This window comes from Humulus lupulus, chromosome 6 (assembly GCF_963169125.1).
Source record: "Humulus lupulus chromosome 6, drHumLupu1.1, whole genome shotgun sequence".
In the NCBI taxonomy this organism is placed as follows: domain Eukaryota; kingdom Viridiplantae; phylum Streptophyta; class Magnoliopsida; order Rosales; family Cannabaceae; genus Humulus; species Humulus lupulus.
Window position 1 is genome coordinate 128,109,863 of NC_084798.1, and position 20,932 is coordinate 128,130,794.

The window sequence follows — 20,932 nt, forward strand, 5'->3', positions numbered from 1 at the left end:
CATGCGAGACGGGATCTCCGTATCCATCAAAGTTCGGGAGCGTGGGCATCTTGAACTTGCCGGGAGTCTCTGCGTTGGCTATTCTTTGGATAAATGGAGTGCCCTTTCTTCTATCGTGGTCAATATAAGAGGTTCTTCCTCCGACCAATTGTTGCACAGCCTCATTTAGTGCGTCTATCTGGGCTTGCAAGGCAGTAGGAATAGCTACGTTCTCCGCTGCTGGGGGGATGTTCTCACCATGCTTCTCTCGACGATCATTGAGTATGTCTTTTAGATCTTCCTCTCTTCTCCGTTGCTCGCTACCTCCGAGCCGGTTGAAGACATTATTTTGCCGGGGTTGCCCCCCAGCATCTTGTCTATTTGGCTGATCATCTTGAGGTATTTGGCTCCTGCTCCTACCTTTATTTCCGTTCCTCCCATCAGCATTGTTCTTGCCTGAGTCAGCCTCGTTGTAGCCGTGGCCATCTTTGAACTTTGACTGGCTATGGTAAGACTGGTTGTTCCCTCTATTCCCGTCTCTGGCAGAAACACCTCGAGCGTTAGGGGGTGGCCTGCGCTGGTCGCGATGTCCCCGTGCATTATCATGCTGCTGGGATCCACGGACCGCAGAGCCTAACTCCGAGTCTCTCCTGTTACCAGGAGGGTAGTGACCCCTGTTCGCTTGCTGTGGCCCATCATTCTCGCGGCGTCTAGGACTACGAGGCTGTCGCTCGGCCCTATTCTGCCTTTGCTGCGGGGGATTACCTCGAGCAGCGTGGGATGGTGGATCTGCCTCGGGGTCCAGTGGGACGTCGTCATGGGGCATCTGGGGCTGTTCAGGCCTTTGCGAACTTGAAGGATGGACTGGTGGGCTAGGATTGGGACCTCCCTGGGGTGGCCCAGTTTCAGGTTGATTAGGCTGCGAGGCAGGCGCGGCCTGATTTCTGGCCAACAGCAAGGCCGCTTCAAGGGCTGCCATGGCCTCAGTCTGGCGGCGATCCACCTCCGCCTGTCTCTCGCTCAACTCCGCCCTCTGACGATCAAGTTCCTGCTGTTGCCTCGCCATAGCTTCTGCGGCAGTCTCTTGATTGGCTCTCAGACTTGCCAGCTCTTCCTGCAACGTGCCCAAGGTGCTCCTCAAAGTCGCATCGTCCATTTCCTCCTCTTCAAAATCTAGTTGCGGTTCATCTTCCGCCATGCTTGCTGGGGGAGGAGGAGGTGGCGGGTTCGACGGTGCAGCGGCAGTCTGAGCAGCTTTCTTCCCTGCTTTCGCCATTAGTTTTATCAACAATGATGAGTCGCCCTCTCAATGAAAGCACCAGAATGTTGACCCTCGTTTTAGCCAACTGACACGGAGTCAAAATATGAATGATATAGGCGAATATGTATAGATAATAACGTAATGACAAAAGTAAAGAAAACACAGTAATTTATAGTGGTTCAGCCCCAGAATCTGGTAATGACCTACGTCCACTTAGAATGATATTGATATGGGAACAAAAGTGCGATCAGAGAGCTTGGGCTCAATGAGTTTCAACACTCCTCATAAACAATCCTCGTTTTTACAGATAATTTCTATATTCCTATGGTTTTTTAGCTGCCAAAAGGTCCCTTCCCATGAGCCATCTCTTGCTTTTTATAGGCCCATGGGGGGTTGCCCAATATTGTTACAGATATTATCCCTTGAATCATGGGATATTCAGAAGATTGCATGAAATAAATTCGGAATACATAAGATCTTTCCATAAATGTTGCTTTGCCAGCGGAACCACCGACCAGTCTGGTCGTGGTAAAAACAGGTATGTCCTGCTTCTGGTGTGTCTCATGGTCGATACTCTAGCAGACGCTCCAGGTGTCAGGCACGTGTCAAGAGATTATTCGCCACGTCACAAATGCTAATTTATTGGATAACACCATCAATTATAAATTGCCAATATACTTACATGCTTTTAGTTACTATTATTTTACAATAATTGCCAATATACATACATGCTTTTAGTTAAAATGTTAGTAACTTTTGATTTTGATAATCCAACATAAGGAGGTATAACAAATAAGTTAACTGAAACAAAAACTTGCTCCTCTCTGACGTGATGAAGTACAAATTCACTAAGAAGCTGAAACAAAGAAAACGTGTCAAATGCTCTGTTATTGAACAAATGAAGAGTCACCTAAGGTTATTTGAAAAAAATGACACTTAATTTGTTATCACCAATTGTTTATATATTTTATGTTATTAATTTAATTGTGTAATTCTTTTTATATGGATAACTATTTTAAAAATTTCTGGAAGAATCCAATAGAGTCAACGTGTCAAACTCACTATTAAACCAATCAAGAGTTTTCTAAACTTCTTCTTCACACATAATTTGTTATTATAAATTCTTTTCTACTATATAGTTTTTATAATAGGTGTCATATATATATTTTAGTTATATATACGGGTATATTAAAATTTTGTCTATATTATCACTACCCAAATATTCATCGTTCTATTAAGTTATTTAGATATATAATAATTAAACAACTTTATTATACATATCTAACATTAATATATTGCAAAACTTTCACTCATCTAGCTCCTTTCATTTTTAATTAAAATTATTTATATTAAATAAAAATCAAAATTGTTCAAACATTATTTGGAAATATAAATAATTCTTCCTCATAATAAATTCAGTTTCAACCTTAGTATAAAAAATAAAAAATTAATAAATAAAAAATAAATAAAATTAAAAATTAAATAAAAATAAAAAATGAATATGCACATTGCCATTGAAGCAAAATAAAATTTACTTCCCAAAAAATAAATCATAATCCATAAACACAACAATATATAATAGTAATTAAAAATATTTCTCCATACCATAAAAGTTTTAGAACCATGGTTCTTATTAAATCAATCCAAGAAACCTCTTTCACAAAATTAACAATAAAGACAAAAAAATAAGAAAAAAGAGGGGAAGAAAGGAAAGTTCAAATACTCAATATTATTCTTTGAAATTATAAAATCCAAAATACGAAATGACAAAATAGAAAGACAACCATCATTCTTATCTTCTTTATCTTTAAAGCAATTCCTTCATGCTTTTGGGTTTTGGACTTTTCCTTCATTGTGAACAGGCACCTCCTGGGAAGAGATTGTAAGAACTGCTTGGGGAGTTGGCATATACGTTTCCTTGTGTGGCTTCTTAGTTTGCGTTGAGGTGTTTTTATCATTGTCCAAAGATATCTCCTTTTGCTTATTGCTCTTCATATTTCCTATAGCGATCTCTGTACCCGACTGTCTGTTCGAGGAGGTTGAGTTTTCTCCTAAATATTATTCATAAAACAAATTATGATTCGTAGAGAAAATTTTAAGATTTTTAAATAATAACGATAAGAATTTTACCTATTTTTCCCGTTTTTTGTCGTTTGACCAACGAATCCAAAGATAACGGTTGTGCATAAGATAAAGCTGCCTGTTTAGCACGTTGTGCCATAGATTTTTTCTTCGATCCATAGGCCAAGGGAGAAATTGAGGAAGCAGTTGGAATCATGTTCGTCAAACCAGATGTTTTTAGTGTTTCATCGTACTGTAAGGTTGGATTAAAACCCATATCGATTGCATCTCTAAGAGCACCACAATCATTATGGAAATGATCTAGAAATCCACAGTAGTAACAGAATGTAGAGAGACGCTCAAATCGGAAGGAGACCCATATGTTGTCCTTTTCTTTGTCTAGATTCAAGAAAATTCCTCTGGACAGTGGTTGAGAGGAATTTAAAAGAACCCTTAGTCGCAGAAAGGTATGCCGCCTACTTGGATCAAACTCAAGAAATTTTCCAATAGAGTTGGCTATCCTCTCCCCCAGTGGTAGCGCTAATGGTGAGGATATGTTTCACAATGGGATTCCATGAATCTGAATCCAAAAGGGAATGTATTGAAAATCCTCCGCAGAGATTTGATCTGTCCTAGTCGATTCGATCAAGACGAAGATATGACCAGAAAAATGCCACGGTTGACCCTTTAGGATTCTATTCATCAATGTCTTTGACTCAAAGGTGATTATGAAGGTATCATCACTGTAATCCTCAATTATCACCCCTGACCTGTCCTGCCATAATGCCTGGAAGAAGCTCTTCAGATTTTTCCTCTGGAAAGGCTTGTTCGTTAACATTCTACCAAAGATAACGTTTGGAGGGTCAATTTCTACAGATTCTGTAGTAAGGGAGGGGGTGGAAATTACTTCGAGTTCTTGGGGATGAAGCTGCAGAACATCTGAAGGATTGTGTTTTGGAGAATTCATCTTTTAGGTGGTAAGTTTTGAAGTTGAGGTATTTGTGTATGGCTGTAATGTTTGTAAATGATGATTTATATAATTGACTCTTTCATATATAAAGGGAATGAGAATTGAAATTTAATTTTGAATATTTTAAAATATATAAAGAAATTATCATTAAAGGACAATACAATTAGAATATTTGTTTGATAATATTACCATAATTGACTTGTGATTTATTCTCAGTAAAAAACCTCTAATTACACTCTATTGATTTCTGTAATGGAAATTCTTTTTTACTCCTTTAACATCTTCTTTCTCATAGGGATTTTTATTAATAGCATTATTTCTATGTTAGGAAATTGATTGGATTTCTAGTTTGACTAGTATAACAATTTCTCTTAAATGTAATTTAAAACTTTCCTACAATAATTGGGTCTTACCTACCAATCGGTAATTAGGAATAAATACAATACTTGGGCCTTTTATACTCTTAGATAAAAAGCCATTTCCTCTTTTATATATTTTTAATTAGTATTTGTCTTGCATTAATTTATTTCCTTTTACCCTTATTAATTCGATTCCATCATATACATGTTTTATCATTTAATTTAATATTGATTCCCTTATGGACTGTATTTATAATCATTATAATAGATAATTGTATATCTTATAATGTTATATGATTATTAAATTATTTATGATAAATTAAATTGATTTGATAACTGAAATTATCAGTGTATGATTGTTTCAAAATGTAATAGGGTGTCACACACTCAAGTGCCAGAATTGATAGTGCATTATAAAGAAATCAAATCTGATATAATAGCCATATAAAATTCCTAATAAAGAGGAAAATTTATTTTTATAATACATGTAGAATTAGTTTTATGAAATTGTGAATTTACAAATATATGGTTAATTAATTTAGAGATTTCTCCAAAATTGATTGAATATTGTATAATCTTGATTTTAAGATGCATTAAGTAGGTTGATAGAATAGTATATTAAACAAAATTATTGCTTTAATCTAAAATTCTCTTAGATTCATATTAATCTGATAGTCAAATTTAAAGGATTTAACCTCTATACTCCTCAACATTATTGGAACTTACCATAAAAAATATTCATAAATTTCCCCCTTCAACGACTAAGGTATTATTACCATTAATTTTATATTTTAAAATCTTTTTGAATTCATATAAATGTCAATAACATAGATTAACAAATTATTCCATTCCTATTAGTGTATTTTTTAGGCAACAAGTTATTATTACATATATTTATTTTTTCATTGACTATTTTATGATACCCATGATCTTTTAATTATATTTTTTAGGCAACAAGTTATTATTACATATATTGATATTTTCATTGACTATTTTAAGATAGTCATGATCTTTTTAATTATATTATTTGATTCTTGTAAAAATAAAAAAATGTCAAAAACTAAGGGAGATTATCAGATTACTTCATATCCAAAAGTAAAATATTTAGGCAACAATTTATTATTGCATATATTAATGTGATAAGATTATGATTTTATTTAATTCACTATTTGAGGAAAACACGTTTTATTATAATTATATTATTAATTTCTTATTATTTAATTAAAGTCTAAAAATGTCAATAACGTATAAATAGTAATAAATTACATGTCTCATTGCATAGTTTTAGGCAACAATTTACTATTACATAAAATAATGTATTTAAGATATTGATTCCATTACTAACTCCAATAATCCAGCTTCTGGTTAAAACTTAAACCTTAAATGACCTATTTATTTTTTCATTTTTTAAATTTTTATTAAGTATATAATTGTTCCTTATTCTATGTTTGTGTTGATTCCTTTGAGTACCACTGATATCTTTTAAAGATTGGTTTTCTTATGGAAAGTATATATTATAATTATTAATAGGATAATAGAAATTCCTATTATAATGTTATTTATTTGTATGTAATCTTAACTTAATTTTATATCAGAGCTTAAAAACAAATAGTTATTTTGAAATATTTTAAGGTGGTTTCTTTTGTTTTCTAAATTTTGATTGTTTTAATTTTAATAAACTATTTAAGGCTAATTTCATTTTTAAAATGAATATTTGTTATTATGAATTTAAATATTGTAATAATGCTTTATAGTTTTCCTAAAGATCAATAGTAGTTTATTATTTTATTAATTTAATAGCTGAAATAAAACGTATTATTACAATTAAAGTGCTTGATTCTATATCTCCATATAAAATTGGAATAGTAAAAACTCGATTTTAAAAGACATTTTGTGAAATAGTTGAAAAGTATATTAATATCTAAAGATGTTGATCCAAATTATGACTGAACTTTAAAACGAAAAATTATTTTGGTATGTGTTAGTGAGATTTGTTTTTTCCTAAGGATAAGAGATTTTTATTTATTTTCTACCATTTATTGTTTTAATAACTAGATTAGGAAACTCCAATTTTGATTGAAAAAATGTAAAGAACTAGATTTTAAAAGGCATTTTGTAAATGTTTTGAGTATTATATTAATATCCAAAAGTGTTGTTCCATTCTAGAATTTTCTATAATTCATGTTGATTTACAAAATTAGGCTTGGTTGTTAGTCCACCTTAAATCTTAGCAAACTATATCATCTATATTCCTTTGAACTATGCCAGACCAAGTTCAAATTCAACCAATAGGCATACACTAAATAAGCCTACAAACAGGCACACAAGCCTACAAACTGGCACGCTAACAAGCCTACAAACAGGCACACAAGCCTACAAACTGGCATTGGCAAGCTCACTTACAGTCCCAAAAAAACCTACCAAAGGGGATGAGAAAACACTTACAAATATAGAGACCTACATCTAGGCACAAACCTCCTACTTCCAAACTTCTTAAGATCTTTTACATTTTAGAAAATATTACTAATAGACAAAAAGCTAGATAATAATTTAACTTTATAAGTGAGAAAAAGGAGATACATCCTTCAAAGCCACACATATTAGGTAGAGGCAGAAGCTTTTACAAGATGATTTTAAAGAAAAAATTCAGCACATAAAATTATACTACCTTCTAGCACTATAAGCACTGAACTAGTATATTATCAAAGCGGAAAAAACCCTTTAAACATAATACTACACAATTTATCACTATAACTAAACAAGCAATCATAACTTTATCTAATCGAAGGATGATACCTATCATTCAATAAAATTACAAGATATTAAAGAATTATCGAAAAAGGAAGCTACACTCTGATCAAAAGTCTGGAATTAATCTCACTGATCCATAAAAGGTCAATTCAAATGAAGAAGTATTAAAATTAAACACAATAACAATTCCAGTACAAAACAAGGCAGATTGAGAAAATCATCATCAATATTCAGAGCAGAGAAAAATTAAAAACAGGATTTCTACTGGGAATATGAGACCTGAGCCTGAAAGGAACGAAAACGTACCAACAAGTAGAGTAGCCATGCTTCATCTTAATTTTTCATAACTTGACCAACACTATATCCTTTTCCTACTTTCTAAACGCATAGATGATAAGCCGAACATATTTTCTTATCATGAAAACTGTTGGCATCAACCCCAATCCAAAAAACTCATCAATTTGTCCCATTACAGAACTTATCCTAAAACAAATTATAAGAATGAACAACGTTTCTGACAAACACATCACCTGAACCCTATAAATATGATCTTTAGCTACAATTACTTATTTATATTCATATTTATCCGCTTTCAATAACCTAATCATTTAATAGTAAACAAATAAAACAATCGTACTAATTAAGAGATGGAAAGAAATTGTGGAAAGTTACTTTTAGGCTCTAGAGAGTGTCCAAGATCCATCATCTTCTACATTTTATAGGCCAATTGAAGAAGATGCAAACAAATATAATAAAAAAATTATAATCAATATAAATGAAAGTTGTTTGGTCAATGTACATTCAAAATTTAGTAAAAATTTAATTAAACTATTTTATGATTAATTTATTAATTTAATATTAAACTAACTAGTTATCAAAGAGCTCTCATCGTTAAGATTTATAATAGAAATTTAAGAATAATTTTATTTGTAACATAATAATTGAACTTTTTATACTTTACTTTTTTTTTATATATACTCTAAAATCAGCTTTTAATCAAATTGTCGCGAAGTGGGTAATAAAAGATAATAGTGATTGTAAATTTGTAATGGGGCTGCTAATGTATTAGGCTTAGTGGGATTTTGGCAAAAAATTTAAGAAAACGGTTTGGAAATTAATATATAAGTAAATTATATATAGCTAGATTATAAATAAAATTTAATCATATAAATAATATTTATTAAAGGAGTAATAAGAAAATTCTCTTTTATTCACATATTTGACAACTATACATTATTTAAATATTTTATATATTAAAAATATTATAAATTATTAATAAAATTCAGGAAAATTTTTATTAATGCATATATAAAAGTTTTAGTGCATTTATACGGTATCTAAAAAATTTATTTATTTATATATAGCTTTAAGTGTTTTGTGCAAAAATACGGTTTGCAACCAATCTCCCTACCATTCAGCGAAAAAAAAAAAGAGTCTCTCCCTTTCTTCTCTTCCAGCGATAGCAAACTGAAAGGAATTCCTATCATTGTTGGTGGCTAGGTAGCTGGGTTCCCGTCATTGTTGGTTGCTGGGTTGCTAGGTTCCATTATTGGTCTGGTTTGGGTATTGATTTTTGGGTTAACATTAGAGATTTGATTTGGCATTGTTTTGGGTTTTCTTTTTCTGGTTTTCCATATTTTTTTGATTGATTTGGTTGAATCTGAATGGGTTTCTGTAAACATTTAGGTTGCTGCAAAGAAGCAATTGAGAGTGAGTAGGATAAGAGAGTGATTGTCGATTTCTTGAAATGAGGTAAAACTGGGTTGCTGACTAGTTCCTTAAGGTTTAATAAAGGTTGCTGAGAAGCCTGCTTAAGAGTTTCTCTATTTTTGTATATTTTTTTGATTGATATGGTTGAATCTAAATGGGTTGCTGTAAATGTTTAGGTTGCTGCAAACAAGCAATTGACAGTCAGTTGAAAAACAATTGATTGTCAATTTCATGAAATGAGGTAAAACTGAATTTCTGGGTTGCTGATTATGTTGCTTACTAGTTCCTTTAAGTTTAATGAAGGTTGCTAACAAGCTTTCTTAAGAGTTTCTCTAATTTTTGTATATTTTTTTGATTGATTTGGTTGAATCTGAATGGGTTGCTGTAAACGTTTAGGTTGCTGCAAATAAGCGATTGGTAGTGAGTAGGATAAGAGAGCGATTATCAGCTTCATGAAATGAGGTAAAACTGAATTTCTGGATTGTTGATTAGGTTGCTGACTAGTTCCTTAAGGTTTAATAAAGGTTGTTGAGAAGCCTGCTATAGAGTTTCCGTATTTTTTGTATATTTTTTTCATTGATTTGGTTGAATCTGAATGGGTTGCTGTAAATTCTTAGGTTGTTGCAAACAAGCGATTGGTAGTGAGTAGGATAAGAGAGCGATTGTTAATTTCATGAAATGAGGTAAAACTGAATTTATGAGTTGCTGATTATGTTGCTTACTAGTTCCCTTAAGTTTAATGAAGGTTGCTGACAAGCCTTCATAAGAGTTTCTCTATTTTTTGTATATTTTATTTATTGATTTAGATGAATCTGAATGGGTTGCTGTAAATGTTTAGGTTGCTGCAAACAAGCAATTGGTAGTGAGTAGGATAAGAGAGCGATTGTCAATTTCATGAAATGAGGTAAAACTGAGTTTCTGGGTTGCTGATTAGGTTGCCGACTAGTTCCTTAAGGTTTAATAAAGGTTGCTAAGAAGCCTGCTATAGAGTTTCTCTTTTTTTTGTATATTTTATCTATTGATTTGGTTTAATCTGAATGGGTTGCTGTAAATTCTTAGGTTGATGCAAACAAGCAATTGGCAGTAAGTGGGATAAAAGAGCGATTGTCAATTTCTTGAAATGAGGTCAAATTGAGTTTCTGGGTTGCTGATTAGGTTGTTGACTAGTTCCTTAAGGTTTAATAAAGGTTGCTGAGAAGCCTGCTATAGAGTTTCTCTATTTTTTGCATATGTTTTTATTGATTTGGTTGAATTTGAATGGGTTGCTGTAAATTCTTAGGTTGCTGCAAACAATCAATTGGCAGTGAGTAGGATAAGAGAACGATTGTCAATTTCATGAAATGAGGTAAAACTGAATTTATGGGTTGCTGATTATGTTGCTTACTAGTTCCTTTAAGTTTAATGAAGGTTGCTGACAAGCCTTCTTAAAAGTTTCTCTATTTTTTGTATATTGTTTTGATTGATTTGGTTGAATTTGAATGAGTTGCTATAAATTCTTAGGTTGCTGTAAAAATATTCATAAAACAAGCATTTTGAAGAAGGTGTGAGAACAAGCAATTTTCAATATCTTTGGATTTAAAGAGGAGTGATTGAAAGGAAGTAAATATTAATTTATACTTTCCTTAGAACAATTGGTAGCTTAATTGGGTGTTTAAAAGGTTGCTATAAATATCGTACATGTTTTTTTTATTGTTTGCTTATGTTACTAATAATGATTTGAAGAGTTCACTTAAGAGTTTCTTTATTTGCTTAAGGGGTTATAAATGTTGCTGAATATGTCTCTAATTTGTTGTTTAATGTGTTAATAAAGTTGATGAAGAGGTTGCTTAATGAGTGCTTAAGGGTTTATCATCAAAGTTTTCTTAAAAGATTGTAAGTTGTTTAATAAGTTGCTTATATGTTATTTACAAGGTATATCTTGGTTGCAGGAAATGGATAGCACTGCAGTTTTACTCCAACACAATGGGCAATGGGATCAAAACAAAAACTATATCAACTTTGATGTTTGTGGAATAGTAATTAGAAGTGACTGCAACTACAACAAATTGATTGATGTGATATGCAATGAATTGAACCTGTAACTTGAATCTACACTTTTGACAATACAATATCAAGTTAAAGATGGATACCCTCCTTTAAAAATAGTTGATGACTCGCAATTGAAGTTCTACATAGAGTTGAAGAAAAATGAAACGAATATCACAAAATACCCTTTGTGTCTCACAATTGAAATCAATTCAATGCAGCAATCTTTTTTCTCAACTAGGAGTACAACGACACATAGTCAACTATACAATGAAGTTGCAAAAACAGAAGAAGCAGCATCAAATTCAGATGATGAACCAGTTGATTATTCTGTTGCTGAAGAGGTTGCAGACTTTATTGATTATGTAGAACTGGTGTCCAATCAAATTATAGAAATGATAGATGAAAGACACAGAAATAATGAAGAAGAAGTGATTGACATTGACGATGATTTAGTCATCACTAACAACCGTCACCAAGAGATTTCTTTGTCTCAAATATATAAGGACAAAGAAACATTGAAGACCGTTTTGAGCCATTATGCGATAAATAATCATTTCCAGTATTGTGTACAAAAGTCATGCAAAAAGGAATATCTAGTTGCTTGCCTTGATAAAAATTGCAAGTGGATGTTAAGAGCATCAAGGAATGGAAACACAAATCAATTCATAATTAGAAAGTTCAGCCACATTCACACTTGTGCTTTGGAGATAAGATTAAAAGACCAACGTCAAGCAACCTCGACAATCATTGTAGATATGATCAAACACAAGTTCACAAACATCAAAACAAAGTACACAGCTACTGATATAGTTAGGGACTTGAAACATGATCATGAAGTGCAAGTCAAATATAGCAAAGCTTGGAGATCTAGAGAAAAAGCTATTGAAAAAGTTAGAGGAAAAGCAGCTGAATCTTATGCAGAATTGCCTAGTTATCTGTATATGTTGCATCGCACAAATCCAGGATCCTATATTGAACTAAAATCAGATGAAGATGGCATGTTTTTATATGCTTTTGTAGCATTGAATGCTTCAATGAAAGGCTGGCCCTATTGCATACCTGTCGTAATAGTTGATGGGACTTTCTTAAAATCAACATATGGAGGGATATTATTAGTTGCAGCAATTCAAGATGCTGAAGGTAAAATCTTCCCCCTAGCATTCTGTGTAGTTGATTCAGAGAATGATGATTCTTGGGAGTGGTTCTTTGATAAGTTTAGGAAAGCTTATGGTGTAAGAGAAGACATGAGCATCGTTTCTGACCGACATGAAAGCATTATAAAAGCAACCATCACATTGTACCCAGAAGTACCACATGGGGCTTTCACCTTCCACCTGCTCAAAAACATGAAAAGCAAGTTCAAGAAGAACTCAAAAAAGTTCAAGGATACATTTTTTGCAGCTACGAATGCATACACTGTGAAAAAGTTTGAGTACAAGACGAGAGAACTTGATAAGATTGACAAAAGGTTATGACCTTACCTACAACAAATTGGGTATCACAAATGGGCAAGGATTCACTCTCCAAACATGACATCAAACATTGCAGAATCTTTGAATTCTGCAATCATAGCAGTAAGAGAGCTGGCAATTTGTACGATGCTAGAGTGTTTACGAGCTTTGGTGCAACGGTGGAGTTGGACTAATAGGAACATAGCAAATGCAACCTCTACAAAGTTGACAGACAAGCATGAAGTGATCCTGAATGACAACTACATTTACTCATTGAAGTTAACGGTATTATTCTTCATTAAAAATGCACAATTCATTTTTACTTAATTTAACTTCACTACACATACAAAACTAACAATATTACTCTTAATAAAAAAAAATAGGTGTACCCAACAAATCATATTTTGTATGAAGTTCATGATGATGGCAAGAAATCAATAGTTGATATCAATTCAAGAACATGCACATGCAACAGGTTTAACACTATAATCCAATTCGTTATTTAAATATTTTATTAGGATTGCTTTGGTTTGTAGATTGATAATATGTTTATTTATGTGCTGTTTATGGGCTTTATAAAGTTGCTTAAAAGTACAATGGTTGCTCAAAAATGTTGTTTTATATGTTGTTTTTGGGAATTTTAAGTTGCATGTTGCTGAATAGGTTGCTTAAGAATTGATTAAAGAAGTTGTAATAGTTGTTGTATATATTGCTTGTAATGACTAGTAGTTCCTGGTTTGAATTGCTTAAAAGTTGCTTAAGTGGTGGAACAGTTGTTGTATATGTTGCTTAAAATGACTAGTACTTGTTAAATAGGTTGCTTAATTAGATGTAAAAGTTGTTGTATATGTTGCTTAAAATGACTGGTAGTTGCTCAGTCAGTTGCTTAAGAATTGCTTAAGTAGTTGTAACAGTTGATGTATATGCTGCATATAATGTTTGGTAGTTGCTGAACAGGTTGCTTGTAAATTTTTTGTATATGTTGGTTATAAATATTTGATTTATTTGTTGCTTAGGTTGCTTATTAGTTGGTTTAAATTTGGTTATAATAATGATTGTGAGCTGCTGAATAAGTTGATTATGGTTTAACATCATTTTAGGTTGCTTTACAAGTTGCTTAAAGGGTTAGGCTTTTTATATGGTTAAATAATGAAATTATTTTAGTTGTTTTTATAAGATTGGTTATTTTTCAATAGGTTTCAAATGGATCAACTTCCTTGTACCCATGCAATTGCTGTTTTTAAAAAAATGAATCAAGATCCTTATCAATATTGTTCTCCATATTACACCAAGGAAGCCATGGTTGCAACTTACAAAGAAAGTATATACCCACTTGGTAATGAAGACACTTGGCAAATACCTTAACATATCAAAGCTGTGAAAATACACCCTCCAGAAGGAAAAATAAGAGTTGGTAGACCAAAGAAAAGAATATGTAAAGCTGCATGGGAGAAAAACAAAAAACCAAAAAAACAAAACAAATGCGGGAATTGCGGTCAAAGTGGACATAACAGAAAGACTTGCAGAAATCCTCGAAAAAAAGATTAGATATTAACTTACAACAACATACATTATTGCTTCATTTTATTTTCAAATCAATATGCAAAGTTCAATTGTTTGATCTATACAATGATTTTGGTTCATTTCCTTTATGTTTTACTTTAAAATTACTAATAATATCTTGAGTTCTTTAATATATAAAGGTTATTAACTCTATAAGTTTATTGTTAATTAATCTACTTAATATGTTGCTTAGGTTTCTGTTGGGTTGTTGTATATGTAGTCATATAGAATTGCTCACAAGGAAGCATTATATGTTAATTTTGAGGATTATGAGTTTTTTTAAGGGTTGCTAATTTTTTTTTTTTGTTATAATGGAGATTGTGTGTTGTTGAATAGGTTGTAAATGATTGCTTAAATAATTTCAAAGGTTGTTGTATATACTGATATAAAGATTGTGGGTTGCTGAATGCTTAATAGTTTCCAAAAAAAAAAAAATTTGATTTATGTTGTTTTGGGGGATTATAAGCTGCAGGTTGCTGAATATACTAATTAATAATTGCTTAAAAATGTTGCTTAGAAATTTTAAGAGTTGCTTAGAAGTTTTCATAGTTTTTTGACAAATTGTTTATTATAATTGTGGGTAGCTTAAGAGTTGAATGTGTTATTTACATGTGGTTATTTAAAGGGATTTTGAGTTGGATGATTAAGGGTTGCTTTATATGATAGTTAAAAAAAAATAATTTGGAAATTATCAAAGAAAGACATTAAATTATAGAACAATTATAACAAAAAACTAATAAGCACAATAACTACATTAATAAAAGTATCTCTTAAGTACAACCAATAAGCATTTTATCTTGGCAGCAACAACATCTACATTAATAAATGTTTCCCATTGACTTATTGGCTCTGCCTTGCTCTTTGCCTAATCACGACAAGCATACTCTCGTGCACTCTCATATCCACATTCTTGCTTTCCCATTGCATATGAGTATAGTAAATAAGCAAGCCTAGACCTATGACATTCAACATCAAAATCACATCTTGGAATCTCTTTTCCGCCAATGAAATACTCAGCAAAAGAGAACATATATATTGCACTGTCTCTGCACAAGCATAAAAAAATAACAAAAGTTATATACATAAAAAACATATTAAAATATAATATAATTGTTATACAATAAATTAGCATTGGTGACGTGGCCAGTAATCTCTGGACACGTGGCTGACATCAGGAAGCGTCTGCTAGAGCATCGACCAGAAGACACCGTAGAAGCAGGAAGAGCCCGTCTTACCTGCGACCAGTCTGATCGATGGTTCCGTATACAAGGCAACAATTATGGGAAGATCTTTATGAATCCCGAATTTATCTCATACAATATTCTGGGTATCCGATTATTCAGGAAAGAATATCCGTAACAATCTTTTGTAACCCTCCTTGAGCCTATAAATAGCAAGAGATAGCTCAAGGGAAGAGACTTTTGGCTTTTGAATCATTCGAAACTATAGTAATTCGCCAAGTAAACTTGTATTGTTCTTCAGAGGTTAGTGAAACTCATTGAACCCTGGTTCTTTGATCACCCTTCTGATTCTTATATCAATATCAGTCTAAGTGGATGTAGGTCATTACCAGATCTTGGGGCCGAACCACTATAAATTGCTGTGTTTTCTTTACTTTTGTCATTACGTTCTTCTCTATACATTCGTTAATATCAATCACGTTTCGACTCCGTGTCAGTTGGCCAAATCTTGGGTCAACAATAATATTTAAGATTTCTAAAAATTATAAAGAAAGAAAAACTCACATAGGCGACCCAGAAGGAATGTCATCATCCATAACTACTTCAAAAGAACCAGCTTGAGGTCTCCCAACATAAGGCTTTGAAGAGAAGTCTATATCAGTTCGCTCATAAAATCCAATGATAGACAAATAAGTTGGCAGCAACACACAAAATGGTTCTATAGTGAGCAAGGCAACATGATCCTTACGATCACAGCTAAAAGTATTGTAAACATGAATCAACCTATCTTTGAAAGACAATATAGCAAGGAGCCAATGATTTTCATTCTTAACCAAAATAGGAAAAAGATCATGATCTACTTGTAGCCAAGATTTGTTGCGACTCAATCCAAAGCCCATCATAACCTCAGCAACAACATGGTTACAATTCATTACTTCATGATCGCGATTCTTCTTTAAAAAAGAATCATAAATAACTTCAATCCTCTTTTGAAAGGTAGTATCAGTTGTAGTGAACTTCAAAACAGTAGAGTCACGATACATACCTTTCTTCCTCAAATAATAAAAGACTACATCAACATGCTGTAAAGAAAACCAAATTTATAATACATTTTAGCAACCAAATAAAGAGAGTAAACTAAAAAAAAAATAGCACCATATAAACAAAATAAAAGAAAAACAAAAACACTTACTGATTTTAAAATAGGTTGTCCACTATATTGAAGTGCATGAAACCACATCTTTTTAGTAATAACATTTACCCCAAGTTGCAACCCAGGAATGATAAGGTTGTCTTCTTTATAGTACAATCTCGATCTATTAAAAATCAAATAAATAAGATACGATTAGAAAACATAAAAGAATAACTAAAACAAAGATAACAAGAAACTTAAAAAAAATCACTTACTTGTTATCACTTTTCATTCATTTATCAAGCCATACATAGAATTCTTGAACAATGACAAAGTCAGTCAATTCACCAATTTTGTCATCTAATGGGCAAAGTCCTTTAACAACCTTGATTAATCCTGTTGATTGAATCACACTACTTTCCCCAGAAGAAGAACAAAAAGTTTGCAAAAAAGGTGACTGCAAGCATGGTGGAAGCTTAATTGTCCTTTTTGGTAGAGCAGGAGTAACATATCCCAAGTTACTCTCACTACTACCAACATAAGGGATAATAGTTGTGCAAGGAATAGGAGTTACCTATAAAAAATAATAATTGAAATAAAAGTAAGCATAAGAAACAAAAGATAAAATCGAATAAAAAGAAGTGTAGTTTGAATAAAATTAAACAAAATGCATCATTGCAGCAACCAAAACAAACATATAAACAACTACAACCATAAACAACAACAACATAATTCATTTAAATAAAGCAAAAGACCATAAAAATGTGTAATACACAATAACTTTAAATAAAAACAAATAAATAAGGAAAATTGACTAAAACTATACCCCAGTTTCCTTCATCGCATCTATAGCTTTATAAGCATTTTGTATAGCCTTATCCAATTCAGTGTCTGATAAAGAATCCAAAAAAGAGACTTTTGGATATTCAGCAACTGCCTCTGCAGCCTCACCAGCAACCTCAGTTGCAACTCCAGCAACTTTAGCAACTTGAAAATCAACTTCAAAAATGTCAGCAAGTGGGGTAGCACCTTCAACAACCTCACCAGCAACATGACTAGCAACTTCATCAACCTGGGCAACTTGAGATGGAACTTGACAAGTACCATGAGAATCATCAACCTACAGAATAAACATACAAATAAGCAAGCAAAAACATATAAATGAGTTTTTTTTTTTTTTTTTTTTGCAAAATAAAATTAACTCAACCTTAGAATCCTCATCCTTGTTTCCTCCATTGTATTTTTCATGATTATCATCTTTCTCTTTTTCTTCATCATCATTGTCTTCTCCAACACACTTTGCATTGTCTTCATCATCATCACTTTCATCGTTATCTTCAAATTGATGCACCTCTTCTTCTTCAGACTCATCCTCCTCTTTTTCACCTTCTTCTTTCGAATTATTTTCAACTATTTCCTCATCAATAATGTTGGTATTGTCCTCCTCAATATCATGAGAATCCTATTAAAAATATAGATACAGAACAAAAATAAAAAATAAGGAACAAATAATGATAGGGCAAAGCACAAAAAATTCAAAAAAATAAGCACAAAACAGTACATACCTGTTTCCCTACAAAATGGGAACTAAATAAATTATGAAGATTCAAAAAGCCTTCCTGAACATGACTCTTCAATGAAGACAACTCATTAATAACAATCTTGTGGCTCTCTTCTAATTTCTTGTTGCTTGCTTCTAATCTTGTGTTGCTTTATTCTAATCTCTTGTTGCATGCTTCTAAAGCTCGCAACAGTGCATGCTTCTAAAGCTCGCAACAGTGCATGCATGCTACTTAGCGAAACATGAGGCATCTCAGACGTAGGAGATGAACAACCACCAACATCAGAGTGAGAATGAATAGCAGGCAAAGAAGGTGAAGAACCACTAGCAACAAACCGAGGTGGAGTCTCCACAAAGTCATCATCTCCTAATGCAATAACTCTAGAATTAGTTGATCTACGTCCATGAGCAACTCTAGCATTATCAGGAACACCAATGTCAACCTCAATAGCTTCCTTTTCTTTTGGAAACAAAGTCTTTATTTCTGAATTTTTTCTCTCCTTGGAAGTAGGATATATATTCCTCAATTTCAACTGCAATAAAAAAAGGTCAAATTTTTTTTATATATAGATATTAAAAAGTATATAATTAGAAGCATATTATTAAAAATGAAAATACCTCTGCAACATTCAAAGATAGCAACTCGGTCACCTCTGAAAATGAAGGTTGAATGTTGCTTGACCATTTGACAATGCGTGGGATAGATCCTTAAGAGAGATGACAATATCTCTCATTCAAGTATGGACAACACTCAAAAAACCATACTTGAAAGGCATATGGAAACCCAAGAAACCTATAGAAAGCCTTGTCTTTTTTCTTTTCATCCTTGTTGCTCTATTTTTTACTATTCTTTCCAACAATCCTTTTCTTTAAAGATTCAACGGTGGCCTTGAAAACTTCTTTACCCCAAGGAAATTTAGAAAACTCACCACTATCTATAATATTAAAGTCTTCTTTGGGGACAATATTAGTATCAAAAGAACTAAGCAAGAAATTGTGCAAAAAATGCATCAATGAAATCTTCAAAACATCCTCATCATTTTTCCAGTTTTTCCCATCAAAGAATTCTTTAAGAACTTTCTTATTGATCTTCGAATGGTCCTTAAAATATGTAGAATAAAGACCATCATCCTTTGAAACATATTTCATTTTATCAATGGATCCCAAACACTGTAAACCAGTGACCAATGCAAACTCCCTCATCCCAAAACGAAGCTTCATTCCATTTACACCAACCCAAATCTCTAGTTTGTTGGGTTGTTGCAACTCTCTTAGCAATAGATTGTGGATACGTTGATGTTGCATTGTGAACTCTGGCAGAGTTAGGAAATGGCCAAAACATGAATCACCAAAGTCACTAACTTGCTTCGTTGAAAGCTTTTCGTGGATAGCTTGAATCTGAGAATGTTTGATTGTAGAAGCAATTTTTGAAGAACAATGATTATCTGGATGAATTAGGAAATTCATACCCTATAAAACATAGCAAACGAACACACAATATTAAATAGAAAAGTACAAATATTAATAAATTAAACCACAATCAGCAATCCATAAATAAACGTGTTAATTAACCATAGTAACTACAAAAGCAACCCAGAACAACTTCTTAAGCAAAACACATCAACCTATTAAGCACACAAACAACAACCAATTAAGCAACTGTTGAAATTGTTAAGCAACCCATAATATGTATTAACAACATATAAAACTAATAAGGCAACCCTATAAACTTCAAAACGCCATAGAAAGCAACACACACAACAACCAATTAAGCAACACAAACAGCAACCATTTAAGCAACCCTTGAAACAATACAACAACCCTACATAGCAACCCTTTCTAGCAACAAATAAAGAAACCCTATAAACTTTGAATTAACCCATAAACAACATAGAAAGAAACCTCACAGAGCAACCTCTTAGGCACCAATTAAAGCAATACAACAACCATTTAAATCTACAGAGAAAGCAATGTACAAAAGCAACCTATTAAGCAACATACACAGCAACCAGTTAAGCAACCTTCAAAAGACCTAAGCACCTCATAATACTAATCAACAACATATTTAACAATCCTATAAAATCCTAAGAAATTCATAGACAACATTTAAACAATAAACTCACAAATCAATTAATTTAGAAACCATTGAAACTATATAGCAACATAGAAAGCAACCAATAAACAACTAACCTAAGTAACCTAGTAATACCTACTTAACAATAAACGTAGAACAATAATACATAGGAAAACTCAAGAATCATTGCTAAAGCGAAAGGAATTGAAAAAATACCTTAGGAGCAGATTCACAAGGTTCTTCAATAATTAATTGGATTTTTTTAGTTCTTTTTGCTTTCCTAGCTTCATGTTTGCAATTATAGAGCCTTTTCTTCACTCTTGCTTCACTAACAGAAGCAACTGCAGATTTCATATTTGATTTAGAAGTTGGAATATTTGTTTGAGATGCAGGAGATGCAGACGAAAACCGTGTATGAACCATGAATCGTTAAAAGTTGTAGCAACCTAAGAAAAACAGATACATTTACCAAAAATGGATTAAAATACATCAATATTTGAAAATATTAAGTCTATCTAACATTGAGCAATGGCTAAGTAAGCATTCAATATTTTTTGGGAATATTGGGTTTTGATTGAATTTGTTTGTAAATAATGACCTAATATGATTTTTAATAGCTATGGAAGCTTGACTAGTCTCAGCATAAAACTTAATTGTAATAAGTTTAAACCTAATAACACACTACACTGTCTTACAGAGAGCTCAGATATGTCTTAATAGCTATGGAGGCTTGACTAGTCTCCCTTGCTGATACTCTTTTCTATTGATGGTTTAGGTTCTGTTTCAACAAGCATCACAAATATCTTATTTGGCTCTTTTGATAATTTGTTTGTTTTGGACTTAAAATTTCT

The 20,932-nt window shown here is 32.3% G+C and overlaps 4 protein-coding genes across 4 annotated transcripts; 2 read left to right on the forward strand and 2 right to left on the reverse strand.

Annotated features, from left to right (window-relative positions):
• Positions 1 to 2,816: 2,816 nt before the first annotated feature.
• Positions 2,817 to 5,104, reverse strand: LOC133784195 (uncharacterized). Its single transcript, XM_062223652.1, has 2 exons — positions 3,371 to 5,104; positions 2,817 to 3,291 (listed from the first exon to the last, which is right to left on the reverse strand). The coding sequence occupies exons 1-2, from the start codon at positions 3,576 to 3,578 to the stop codon at positions 3,062 to 3,064; spliced, it is 438 nt and encodes a 145-aa protein (XP_062079636.1). The 5' UTR covers positions 3,579 to 5,104; the 3' UTR covers positions 2,817 to 3,061.
• Positions 5,105 to 9,830: 4,726 nt separating this feature from the next.
• On the forward strand, positions 9,831 to 12,594 carry LOC133785454 (uncharacterized). Its single transcript, XM_062224685.1, has 6 exons — positions 9,831 to 9,836; positions 9,930 to 9,950; positions 10,151 to 10,174; positions 10,371 to 10,394; positions 11,020 to 11,168; positions 11,358 to 12,594. Exons 1-6 carry the CDS (start codon positions 9,831 to 9,833, stop codon positions 12,592 to 12,594), a joined length of 1,461 nt encoding a protein of 486 aa, XP_062080669.1.
• Positions 12,595 to 12,648: 54 nt separating this feature from the next.
• LOC133785455 (uncharacterized) lies at positions 12,649 to 13,935 on the forward strand. Its single transcript, XM_062224686.1, has 3 exons — positions 12,649 to 12,855; positions 12,954 to 13,045; positions 13,767 to 13,935. Exons 1-3 carry the CDS (start codon positions 12,649 to 12,651, stop codon positions 13,933 to 13,935), a joined length of 468 nt encoding a protein of 155 aa, XP_062080670.1.
• A 1,063-nt stretch (positions 13,936 to 14,998) lies between these two features.
• LOC133785456 (uncharacterized) lies at positions 14,999 to 20,504 on the reverse strand. The gene is made up of 10 exons (XM_062224688.1): positions 20,298 to 20,504; positions 18,853 to 19,477; positions 18,626 to 18,714; positions 18,105 to 18,540; positions 18,012 to 18,019; positions 17,654 to 17,908; positions 17,273 to 17,566; positions 16,757 to 17,020; positions 15,879 to 16,396; positions 14,999 to 15,179 (listed from the first exon to the last, which is right to left on the reverse strand). The coding sequence occupies exons 1-10, from the start codon at positions 20,502 to 20,504 to the stop codon at positions 14,999 to 15,001; spliced, it is 2,877 nt and encodes a 958-aa protein (XP_062080672.1).
• Between the last annotated feature and the right edge of the window lie 428 nt (positions 20,505 to 20,932).

Coding starts and splice junctions, on each gene's coding strand:
- LOC133785454 (XM_062224685.1), top strand. Junction 9,951..10,150: donor TTGCTGCAAACAAGCAATTG/GTAGTGAGTAGG, acceptor GTAAATTCTTAG/GTTGATGCAAACAAGCAATT. Junction 11,169..11,357: donor ATATGCAATGAATTGAACCT/GTAACTTGAATC, acceptor TTTCTCAACTAG/GAGTACAACGACACATAGTC.
- LOC133785455 (XM_062224686.1), top strand. CDS start 12,649: ATGACATCAAACATTGCAGAATCTTTGAATTCTGCAATCATAGCAGTA. Junction 12,856..12,953: donor TTTACTCATTGAAGTTAACG/GTATTATTCTTC, acceptor AAAAAAAAATAG/GTGTACCCAACAAATCATAT. Junction 13,046..13,766: donor AGAACATGCACATGCAACAG/GTTTAACACTAT, acceptor ATTTTTCAATAG/GTTTCAAATGGATCAACTTC.
- LOC133784195 (XM_062223652.1), bottom strand. CDS start 3,578: ATGGGTTTTAATCCAACCTTACAGTACGATGAAACACTAAAAACATCT. Junction 3,292..3,370: donor ACAAAAAACGGGAAAAATAG/GTAAAATTCTTA, acceptor AATAATATTTAG/GAGAAAACTCAACCTCCTCG.
- LOC133785456 (XM_062224688.1), bottom strand. CDS start 20,504: ATGGTTCATACACGGTTTTCGTCTGCATCTCCTGCATCTCAAACAAAT. Junction 19,478..20,297: donor CTTGTGAATCTGCTCCTAAG/GTATTTTTTCAA, acceptor TATGTTTTATAG/GGTATGAATTTCCTAATTCA. Junction 17,567..17,653: donor ACAAGGATGAGGATTCTAAG/GTTGAGTTAATT, acceptor TTTATTCTGTAG/GTTGATGATTCTCATGGTAC.